This window comes from Podarcis cretensis, assembly GCF_951804945.1.
Source record: "Podarcis cretensis genome assembly, chromosome: 14".
In the NCBI taxonomy this organism is placed as follows: Eukaryota; Metazoa; Chordata; class Lepidosauria; order Squamata; family Lacertidae; genus Podarcis; species Podarcis cretensis.
The window spans coordinates 1,065,929-1,078,093 of record NC_137183.1 but is presented as its reverse complement, the minus strand read 5'-3'; the positions used below and the strand labels follow the sequence as shown (position 1 = coordinate 1,078,093).

The following is a 12,165-nucleotide window of genomic DNA, read 5'->3' as shown; positions in this document are numbered from 1 at the left end:
AACAGACAGATCTCAATCTTGATGTGTGCAGATGATTTAGTGCTCTTCTCTCTTTCCCAATTGGACCTCAAAAATCTTTTGGAGGTGTCCAGCAAATACTGTAAACAGGAAAGCCTATCTATAAATTGCTCTATGACAAAGTTCTTCATTTTTGGCAGACATGGATCAGCAGCCTATAGAATAAATTCACTCATTTAAATAACTGGGTGTACTCTTTAATGAATGCCTCTCTGGGAAGTGTTATACGGAGGCAGTGAAAGTCAAAGCACAGAAAACCATATGAGCTTTCCATAACTGCTTCCCATAACTGAACTCTGCCTTGCTCTTGAATAAATGTCAACTAAGGTATTGGCTCTTCTGGATAAAATCCTGATGGAACCTGTAACTAAACAGAAACATCAAATTTCCCCCATGTTATCCATTATTGAGAGTATTTTGGAGCTAGTTATCCGACCAAACTCTCAGCTGCTTCCTTAAGAAATGCCTTTATTGAGTTGTGCTTCCAAGTCATGCCTATTGCAGTCTTGGATGGTTGCTACAAGAAGGTTCCATATGCAGGCAGACATTGCATTTGTGGTCAACCTCAGGTGGAACACATCACTCAACATCTGTTAGCCTGACCCAAGAGATTGCTTTCTGAAACCTATGTTCACACAAGCAAGCGGGTACACCCTGGCAGAAATGGTCCATTTTCTTTTGAGTGACAATAATAGCTTCATAACACAGAGAATGGCCCTCTAAGCACTGACTGGAAAAAAAAAACAGGAAAAAGGAGTTAGGTAAAATCACTATATATTGTGGTGGTGGTTCAGAGGTTTCATTTATTTGAGTTTGTTGGTGTCTCTGGCAACCTCTGTCTTACATTCTGGATGTTGGCTCATATTATGGATATATCATGATCTATATTTTTTGGTGTGTTAGGGGACGGGCAGTATCTCTGACATTGTGCTCATTCTTGGGGTAGTTTGTCCACCTTTGGCTCCTACCCTGCACTTAGCTCACCTGTGGCTCCTAAAGCTGTCAGCAGCCACGCCCTGGGAAACAGCGTTGACTGGCTGGCTAATCCAGGTGAGGGGAGCTGATGGGTCTCAGACCTTCAGTGATGTAAGGGCTTCCTTTGTGTGTGAAGACAGGCTCCAGGGGATTGATGGAAGGAGACCATTGGTGGACCTAATGGTCAAGCAGGCGGTTTCTGCCCATGCTGTAGAGGGAAGAGAGGGGCAGAAGGGAAACTTTGATCCTAAACCTCTGCTGCCTTGCAGCTATACTCATTCATGAGAAAGGCTTTGGGAGTAAACCCAAGGAAAAATCTGCACCTGCTGCTTGGCCGGAGATCTTCAGGAGAAGAAAAGCCTAAGGAGTAAACCCTGTGAAATCTGGAGTGGAGTCCCTAAGAAGGTTGGATGGTGCCTTGTACGCTTCCTTCCAGCAACTCCTGCAGACAGTGAGGCTGGCGGGAGGGTCTGGTGGCCTGGGGAGGTCACTCTGGTGCTGCACACGCTGCAAAAACAGCAGCAAAAACAATGCAGGAGGCAGCACTTACGAGGTTGTTTTATTAGTACTGGTGTTGTGTATTTGTCATGGCCTTTGGCTAGAACAATAAACTGATAATGTAGGTTTGGCAATCCACCCCTATAGCCTTCTATAGGAAGAGCCCTGCTGGATCAGAGCGGGCCAAGGAGCAGGACCTGAGCGAAAGGGCAGCTCCACAGTCGCCATTCACAGCACCTGATCTTCAGAAGTATACACTGCCTTTACTTTTATTTTATTTATAAACCGCCCTTCATCACAAGATCTCAGGGCGCTTCACAGAATAAAATACAAGGTTAAAACACAAGTGAATAGTTAAAACGAAAACAACAAAACAACAAGCCTCCCACAAACACGTTGAAAAGCCCGCTGAATATGAATCCGCCCAAGGCTTCCGACAGCCAAGGCGGCCCAGAGCCACGAGGGCCAGGAAGCCCCCTTTGCCCTCTCCTCTGAGGAAAGGCCGTCGAAGTTCGTGGCATCTCTCGGCATCCATGGTCCAGTCCTTGGGGAGGGGGAGGGCAGACACCCACCTCTCCTGCCCCTCCTGGATAGTGGCTTCCCCTCGGCTCCCGAACCTCCCTGCCTCGGTCTCCCAGCTGCAAAGGCAGCCACGGTTGGGGGGGGGGCTGGAGAAGAGCGAGCGACTCTCCTTTCGGGGAACCCCCAGGCGGCAGCTCCCGCGCGCAGGCTGGCTGCCCGAATGGCGAGGGGCGAGGGATGATGGATGGGGTGGGTGCTTCTGGGAACGGAGGAGGAAGGCTACGGGTGGGTAGGTGGGTGATGGATGGGGGGGTGAGGGGAGAGAAGAGGCAGATGGATGGGTGGACGGGAGGCTCCCTGGGGGGGAGCGGGGGGTGGGCAGAGCGGAGAGGCGGGGAAAGCGCAGAAACACTTGGCCACCTCGCAAGGTGCCTGCACAGAAGAGGGAGAGAGGGAGAGAGAGAGGGAGGCAGAGAGAGAGGGAGACACTCAGACAGACAGACAGACGGACAGAGAGAGAGAGAGAAGCGCCCGACGCTGCCTGCCTGCCTGCCTGCCTCGCTCGCCTGCCCTTCCCCTCCTTCGTCGTCGGGTCTCCGGGGCAGCTTCTTCCCCAGCGATGCCCAACTTCTCCGGCACTTGGAAGATGAAGAACAGCGAGAATTTCGACGAGCTCCTCAAAGTCTTGGGTGAGCAAGGAAGGGCAGCCTTGGCCGCTGCGCCCGGCGCTCCGGCAGCGCTTGGAGGGGCCGGGGGGCCGGGAGAGGCTTGGCCGGGGGACTCCAGGGGGCGGAGGGGCTCACCCATTCCCCCCACCCCCAAAACACCGCCCCCAGGTCACCGGGCAGGCGGACCCTCGTGCACACGTTTACACGGGAGTCAGCGGCGCATTGGAGAGCGGGACGCGACTGGAGCGCGCGCCAATTGCGGCCGAATCCTCCCGTTTCCTCGGGAGTCCCTTGTGGCCGCTGGGTTCCGGGTCTCCCCGCGTCCGGGAGCGCGGCATCGGATCCGGACTATCTCGCTCCCCGGTCGGGGAGAGTACCTGCCACGCCCCGTGGGGCTTTACTCCCAGGTAGAAGGTGAACGCGGTGGGTTGAGGCGAGTTCACTCAGAAGGATCGCCGCTGTGCTCACCGGGGCTTACTCTCAAGTAAATGAGCGCGGGGAGGGGCTCAGGGGGGAAATCAGCGCGGGGGGATTCTCTCTCCCTCTCTCTCTTTGGGGATCGTTTTAGAAAGGGGGGGGCAGGCTGAGCCTGTGTTCCTGCAACGTTTACATGAACACGTTGAGACTTACTCCTGCGAATGGGCGGATCTGACAATTTTTGTTTCTCTCGGTTTTTCCACTCTTAACTTCACATTTCCACATTTTTTTTAAAAAAAAGCCATCTTGAAAATTCATCCTTTTTTTACTGTGACTTTCTCCTAGTATACTCATGACTGTATGCTATTCTTGCAAAGCAATTTCCCTTAATACAATGCCTTTTTGTATATTAGATACCTGAATACATGCCTTTTTTACACCCACTGGACTCTGGGATCCACCTCTTTAGGTTCAAATCCCCAGTCCAGAGAATCACAGTGCAGATTCCCAAGGATTGCTTGTGTTGTGGTTCTTGTATTGTTTCGGGAATTAAGCCGGTTGGCCTTAACAGGTGGACTGAATTACATGTCTGCCCCATCCCCACTTTCCCCAACCCCCATGTCCACAGCCTCTGCTCGCAAGCCATTGGGGAAGGGCCCTAGTTAAGCCTTAAAGTACCTGCCTGGCAGGCAGAAGTTTGCAGGCTCAGTCCCCAGCATCACCAGAGAGGGGGGGGGGAGAGACTTCCTGCCTGGAACCCCAGAGAGCTGCTGCCAGTCAGTGCATGCAGTACTGAGCAAGATGAACCAGGGGTCTGACAGGGTCGGAAGCAGCGGTGCTTCTGGATGCCAGCTGCTGGAAACCACAGGGGAGGAGAGAGCGCTCTTGTGGGTTTCCCCCAGAGAGGCATCCGGCTGGCCTTTGTGTAGGGTTGGAAGGAACAGCCAAGGGTCATCCAGTCCAACCCCCTTCAATGCAGGAATCATAACTAAAGAATTCCTAGCAGATGCCCCCAACCCCTGTTTGAAAACCTCCAAGGAAGGAGAGCCCCCCACTTTCCCAGGGAGTCCATTCCATTGTCAAACAGCTTTTATTGTCAGAAAGTTCTTTCTGATGTTCAGTTGGGATCTCCTTCCTTGTCATTTGAATCCATTGGTTTGGGTCCTCCCCTCCAGAGCAGGAGAAAACAAGCTTGCTCCTTCTTCTGTGTGACAGGACTTCAGATATTTGAGGCTGGCTATCTTGTCACTTCTCAGTCTCCTCTCCTCTGAGCTAAACACACCCAACTCCCTCGACCATTGTCAAGACCCTTGATCATCTGGGTTGCCCTTCTGGCCCAGCAGGCTCTTCGTGGTCATCTTATGTCCTTTCGGCAGTTAACTTTGTGTTCAGCATCATGGTTCCTCCTCCCAGGGGTCAACGCCATGCTCAGGAAAGTAGCCGTAGCTGCTGCCTCGAAACCACATGTGGAGATCCGTCAGGAGGGGGACCAGTTCTACATTAAGACCTCCACCACCGTCCGCACCACCGAGATCAACTTCAAAGTTGGCGAGAGCTTCGAGGAAGAAACCGTGGACGGGAGGAAGTGTCGGGTAATAAATAACCGCTGTGTGTTACTGCCTTATTCATTTAAGGATTTTGTACTGTTTCCCCACTCTATCAATTTATTTCACTATAAAAGTATTCCTATACCACCATCTCATAAAACTTCAGGGCAGTGTGCAACAATCAAAAACACTATTAAAAACACAAATGATTATTCAATGGTTGATTTAGCAGCAGCCTAGGACTCATAGGGACGCAGGTGGCGCTGTGGGTAAAACCTCAGCGCCTAGGACTTGCCGATCGCATGGTTGGCGGTTTGAATCCCCGCGGTGGGGTGCGCTCCTGTTGTTCGGTCCCAGCGCCTGCCAACCTAGCAGTTCGAAAGCACCTCCGGGTGCAAGTAGATAAATAGGGATCGCTTACCAGCGGGAAGGTAAACGGCGTTCCGTGTGCTGCGCTGGCTCGCCAGATGCAGCTTGTCAAGCTGGCCACATGACATGGAAGTGTCTGCGGACAGCACTGGCTCCCGGCCTCTAGAGTGAGATGAGTGCACAACCCTAGAGTCTGGCAAGACTGGCCCGTACGGGCCGGGGTACCTTTAGGACTCAAAGCGGCTTGCAGGTAAGAAAAAAAACATGCAAAGCGCACCATTTAAAACAGGTTAAAACTTTAGAGAATAGATATGCTGAAACAATAGTCACAGGGCAAAACCCACCTGAAATCGAGCCATTTCCACCTGACCAGAGCTGGCCCACCCCTGAGGTGGGTGTGAAGCTCCTCTGTCAGGCAGCAGAGGCACCAGAGGAGCCCAACCCCAGAACAGAGGCACCAGAACAGCCTGGCAAGGGTGGGTGTGTTCTGGTGACAACAAAAGTGGGGGTGAGGGGGGGCACATTCCCCTTTCGCCTCAGGTGGCCAAACAGGATGGGCCGGCCCTCCTCTAAACATCTGGAACTCAGCAGGGACAATGCCTTCCTGATTTGTAACAGGAGGCAGTTCCACAGAGTTGGGCCCACTGCCCAGAAGGCAGAATACTCTGCTATTCATTTATTCGTTATCACATTCTTATCCCACCTTACCTCCAAGGACCTCAAGGTGGTATACGTGGTTGTTGCCACTCCCTATTTTACCCTCACAATAACCCTGTGATGTAGGTTAGGCTGAGCTCCCAGCAGGACACTCAAACAACAATCCCACCTTAGAATTGTAGTGTTGGGAGGTACCCCAAGGTCTATGATTTTATGACTCAAATGTCATGTATTAATGTATAAACAGAGATGCAATTCTGAGCTGGCTTTCAGAGGTGGAAAACAAGCTCTGGCTCTTTCCGTCAGGGCTTACTCTGAGTTGTGGGGTGCTGACGTGATTTTCTGGGCCTAATGCATTAATCGTGTTCCCAGCAGACTAGTAGAGACTGTTCACTGCCTCTTTGCTAACCTACCTCACAGGGTTATTGTGGGGGTCAAATGAAGAGGGGGAAAACCAGGCACACCACCTGGGAGGAAAGTTGACATATATGCAAAGCTGAGAGGCCTCTTGTCATCTGGGCAGTCCAGGACCTCCAGACACCCTGCCCAGGCTTGCACCCCACCTTCAGTGCTGCTAAGGCAGAGATTTGACTTCACCCTCGGAGATGCCCTCCTTTGCCTCTTGAGACAGACCGATGCCAACAAGAGTTGGCATGCAGTCCAACACTATGCTGCCCAAATCAATCAACATCATCATGGGGGGAGGACTAGATGACCCTTGGGGTCCCTTCCAACCCTAATCCAGGGGTTCCTTGCTCTTACCATCAGCCACATAAGATGGGTCCTAGAGAGTTGGGACAGATTTCTGAGAGATCATCCTGATTCCAGGGGCAATTAAGGACCATAAAGGCATTGCTGATTGGGATCTCTCCAGTCCAGAGCATTTCTTATTCTAGAAAAGTATTACATCCTCAGGCTGCTACATTTTGATGTACCGAGATGTGTTTTATCTGTTTGTCACTCAGGGGTGCCAACTTGAATAAAATATTGTGGGGACCAGGTAAGGTCCACCCCACATAATGGATGGCATAAGACAGCACTTGAATGGCAATGAACGTCAGCTTTGAGGGGGCCAGCCCCCTCAAATATTTTGTTGGGGGAGGCAAGTCCCCACAGCCCCACTTTCTCTTTTGTGTTGCGGGGGGGGGGGGGAGGAGAACATCCTGTTATCTTTTATAGCCTTGAATTGATGAGCCTGGATCACACCGCCCTGCATTTTGATCTAGTTTCCTCAGCAGCAAAGTGTCCCATGAATATTAGGACAAAGGCATTGCTACCCCCAGCCCCCCCCCCGCCTCGCCCCTCCCATTGTTGTCTCTTGTTTGTTAATCAGAAATTCCTTTCCTTCTGGTGTTAGCCTTTCGTGGAGTTAAGTTGAGAGGTACAAAATAGTGACAATAATAGCCGTTAGGGAAAGTGGATGGCTCCTCATGGATCCTGACATACAAGAGGCCATTTGCTACCATTTCTCTGCTTCGGCTGTTTACACAAAGAAATTTTGCCTGGTTTTTGGTACTGTTTATCCAGCCCTCTGCACCCACCAGTTTGAATTGCTGGCTGTCTAGTGGTTTGAGTGGCGTGAGGTGACTGGTGGGCTTTAGGGCAGGGAAAGACAACCTCCAGGCTGCTGCACTTGGGGGCTTCCTAGCTGACCCCAAGCCTCTTCTTCTGGGCTCTGCCCCTCCTCAATTTCCACCTTGGTTGGGGTGTATATGTGTGTGAATAGTTTTGGAAGGCTGATTAGGACCCTACCCTGGCAAGCGGGTGGGTAGAGGGGTCCAATCCAGTTTGGCCCATGCACCTACCAATTGCACTACCAAAGGAAAAAAATAGTTAAATGGATCAGGAGTGCCCTCTGTGACCAATCTGCTGCACTGCTTGGGAAGGGAAGTCCTGGCAAGTGAAGCCTTTTCCTTGCTCTGTTCACTCTCACCTGCATGCATAGCGCAGGTGAACCGTAGCAAGGAGGAAGAACAGCTCTAGGATATGGGCAGTGGGTCCCTTGCTCTGGTGTGGGCCTGGCCAGGTGACCTTCACACCTGCAAACATATCAGACCAAACCAAAGCCCACCCCAAATCTGTTTCATTCAGCTGGTAGTGGTGCTTCTGTCACTCTCTGACTGAGCAGATGGAAGCCCGCAGAACTGTTTTGGCATCACAAATGAGCAACTATGAAATGGATGACATCCAGTTTCCATGAGGGAAGGTAGCATTGAGACTTTGATGGGGGCAAGATGAAGATTGAGAAGACAATGCTGTTTAATCTGGATTCTTTAGGCTTGTCATGAAATAATGCAGCTAATCCCTCCCCCCCCCCCGATGTGCGGATTGTGTGTGTGTGTGGGGGGGTACTCTTTGCTTGCAGAGTTTAGCCACTTGGGAGACTGGAAACAAGATCTATTGCAAACAAACTCTTCTGGAGGGAGAAGGCCCCAAAACATACTGGACGAGAGAACTGGCCGGAGAGGAGCTGATTTTGGTAAGAAATTTTAATTTTACAGGGTTGGGTCTCGATGGTAAGGGTGGGCTTTCCTCTTACATAGAGAAGCCCCCTTTCCCCTGTTGTATTCATGCACTGATGGGAAATGTGTGACCCTCCAGATGCTGGTGGACCCCAATTCCCATCAGCCCCAGCCAGCATGACTAATGGTCAGGGGTAATGGAAGTCGGAGTCCAACAAAATTGAAAGGGCATCATAATGTCTTGGAGCAATACTGCATTTTTTTTGGGGGGGGCAATTAACATGAAAGTCTTTTGCCAAGGGAGCCACCAAACCCAGGGTCAGCCCAGTAGGGAGTGGCGGGAGTCCCACTCCCCTCACCTACAGAATACCCTTTGTTGTAAAAAAACCAGACCCAGAACCCTCTGCATTAGAAGTGGCTCCATCACGTCTCTCAAGATCTTCAATCCTAACCTCCACTTTATTTATTTACTTAAAACATTTACAAGCCTCACTTTCATAAAAAATACAACAAGGCAGAGTACAGCATTCAGACACAATACAACAGCCATAAAAACATCAGAAATACAGCAAGGGGGGGAGGTTGGTTAAAAAGTTAGATTGCAAAAAAAAATTTTTTTTTTAAAATTGTCTGCACAGTTGTTGATAAAAGATTCCAAAATGAAAAGCAGGGCTGACTCCTGCCGGACGACTTCTGGCAGGGAGTTTCACAGGACAGACAAAGTTTGGTCTTTGGTAAAAGCCAAAGGAACCTCAGCCCACATACACACACACCCCGCCACAAGTGCTGCATCAGAAAAATGCTGTGGTTGAGGAGGAGCAAAAGGACTCAGGCGAACCTCCAAGGTCCTTGGAAGCTCTGCTCTTGCAACTTCTGTGTTAGCCATAGAAATCTAAAACCTTTGGGAGAGGGAGTTTTTGCAGATTTTTATTTATTTATTTCATAAAAGTTATATGCCACTTGACTGAAAAGAAAAACACCCTTAAAACAATCTACACTAAAAACAAGAGCAATTTACAACAATAAAGCATACAAAAAGTTTTAATATGAAAACATTAAAATTCACACCAGCATTTCTAAGCACCTAAACAAGCATCAGCAGGCAAGTGCCAAAAAGAATACAGTGAAGGTGCCTGCCTAAAATCAATAGGCAGGGAGTTCCAATGTGTAGGCGCTGCTACAATAAAAGATTCACAGGAACAGGTATTATTAGATAAATAGGGACCGCTTACCAGCGGGAAGGTAAACGGCGTTCCGTGTGCTGCGCTGGCTCGCCAGATGCAGCTTGTCACGCTAGCCACGTGACCTGGAAGTGTCTGCGGACAGCGCTGGCTCCCGGCCTCTAGAGTGAGATGAGCGCACAACCCTAGAGTCTGGCAAGACTGGCCCGTACGGGCAGGGGTACCTTTACCTTTACCTATTCTTCAGGGTTATCAGTAAGGTGTTTTATAAAAGAATGCCAATTGTCTACATAATTTGTATTATTCAGTGCATGTAATCTCTTTGTTAATTTTTCCAATACAGCAATAATGAGAGATACAGAGATGGTTCAATCCTTTCCAATTCTGTGCCTCTAGTAGGCGTGCCGCTATTAAAAGAAAAATAATTAGTTCTTCATAACAAAGTTCAGATTGCCCTTTAAAAAATAGTTAACAATCCCAAACTTGAAGTACATTCCACATGTTACAGCTTATTTCTGTAAATCCCCTCTGCCAGGAGGGCTTTCTGTGTTCACACATCCACCACATGTGAAGTGTGGTACCTATACCTATAAAAATGTTTTTATTATGTATTAAACACGGTAGACTCAGTACTCTATATATTTCTATCAAACTCCATTTGCTGCATAGCTTCTCATTTGTGTTGTGTATTATTCCAATTGCATTTTGAATATGACATTTTTATAAATGAGGTAGAGCAAGCTCCCCACCCCCACCTCAGACTGCAGATAGATCACAGCAAATTGTAATCTGGGTCTTTTACCCTGGTGTACAAAGTTTACTATCATCTTTTGCCTTTTAAAAAAATTCTCAGTTGAAATACAGATGGGTATAGTCTGAAACAAAAAGAAAAATTTTGGTAGAACCATCATTTTCACTGAGGACCCTCTTCTCATCCTTTACTTTCCTGATGAAAGCAGCCTGAAGACAAATTTTGCATAGTTCACAGATCACACCAAGGGGGAAGAAAGGTATCTCCAAATCAATTATCATCCAAATCCAGAGGCTTTTGGGCAGTTTGAAAGAAAGATTCGTAAGCCCCCTCCTCTCTCTCTCCCTGAGGGGGAAAAAACCATGCCTCAGCTGATTAAAGCCAGTGAGCTGTGGGGCACGGATGAATGAGTGAACATTTTTATAAATGGCATTGCAGAATTGTGAAATTGAACGCGGCTGGTGAGAAGGTTCAACACACAGTTTAGAAGCTTTGATCTCCAATGGCTGTGACTTTTCAGACTTTGTCTCAGCTGAGCCCAACCCTAATCCCTTGAACATTTCCACACCCACCCACCCACCCACAACAATCTTAAGGATGATATAAAAAGCAGAAGTAGCCATGCTGGCAAATTGAAAAATCCATATTCAGGCAACACGTTATCCAGATCCACATCAATGCAATACCTTTATTAGGTCACTCAAAACATTACAAAATAGGGTGTTGGCTTCGGGGTCCCTGAGAACTCTTCTTGATGTAGCAGCCATGGAGTGTGCTGGCATCTAGCCAATCTTAAGAACTTCCGATGGTCGTTTTCCAGGCACCTGACTTCAGTGGGCCCTTGTCAGGGGCCGAGTCTTCCATGTGGCAGGTCCTGCCCTGTGGAACTCCTTGCCAAGTGGGAATCTTCCCTGCTTCCTTTTAAAAACTGTGCTCTTCAGAGAGGCCTTGGGGGTTTGCACTTGTTTTTAACAAGTTTGCTAATATGCTGTTGATGCTTTCACTGATATTGTTGTAGTGCTGTGTTTTCACAGCAGCATTATTTTTCTATGAAAGACAGAAAGAAATAAAGGGAGGAGGAAGGAGGTTTCAAGTTGCCCTCAAGATGACTGAGAAAAACACATAGTAGTAGCTGGTCCATGCCTGAAAATTCTGGGTGGCATTCAACTAAATTTTACTCAGTCACCCTACTTAAATTAATGGACCCAACCTAGCCATCTTCATTAATTGCAATTGGTCTACTCTGAGTAAAACGTAAGTTGAATACTGCCCATTAAACCCAGGTGTTAGTCAGATCTCTCTAAGAGGTCCTAATTCTATGGGTTAGCTCAGTATTAACATGGGTGTAGCACGCTGTGGTCTAAACCACTGAGCCTCTTGGGCTTGCTGATCAGAAGATCGGCGGTTCGAATGAGTGCCGCAGCCCCAGAGTTGTTCGCAACTAGGCTTAACTGTCAGGGGTCCTTTACCTTTACCTAGCATTTGGTGAAAAGTGCTTGTGTTTTTCTAATGGGGAGCAGACAATGATGATGCTATCATTCCTTGCCCTTTCTGAGCAGACCCCCCTTTTCCTCATTGCTCTTGCCTGTCCTTGTGCCCCAGTCCCTCTGGGCCCAATCCATGTCACTACCCAAAGCAAGAGAGCAACACCCTGCCACTTCCTGGCAACAGAGGGAGTCTTGCACCCTTTCTGCTGTCTGATTTGCTTGGAAGTGTCTCTTTTTCTGTTCCCCTCCAGACTTTTGGTGCGGATGATGTCGTATGCACAAGAATTTACGTAAGAGAGTGAAAAGTACCAGCCACCATCGAGCGGGTGGGGGATGAAGAGATGGATTAACAAGCAGATGTTGTGTGAGAGAAATCCTGTGCAGTAAACATCCCTGTGTGTGGCCTACAGAGCAGCCTCGTACGTGACCATACATGTCATCTTGAATCCCAGTCGACCAGCCCATGCCTTGGGCTTTTCACTCTGATTACAAACCCTAGTCCCATTAGAATTGTGTCTCTCTGTGTGCTCATCTCCTTTCCATTCTTTTACTTTGTGTTTTGTAGTTTACAAATTTGTATGATTTGAGCAGTAATTAAATTTATTGAACATAA

At 48.8% G+C, this 12,165-nt stretch overlaps 1 protein-coding gene across 1 annotated transcript; it reads left to right on the top strand.

Annotated features, from left to right (window-relative positions):
* Positions 1-2,379: 2,379 nt before the first annotated feature.
* On the top strand, positions 2,380-12,165 carry CRABP1 (cellular retinoic acid binding protein 1). The gene is made up of 4 exons (XM_079953540.1): positions 2,380-2,702; positions 4,512-4,690; positions 8,037-8,150; positions 11,804-12,165. Exons 1-4 carry the CDS (start codon positions 2,633-2,635, stop codon positions 11,852-11,854), a joined length of 414 nt encoding a protein of 137 aa, XP_079809666.1. The 5' UTR covers positions 2,380-2,632; the 3' UTR covers positions 11,855-12,165.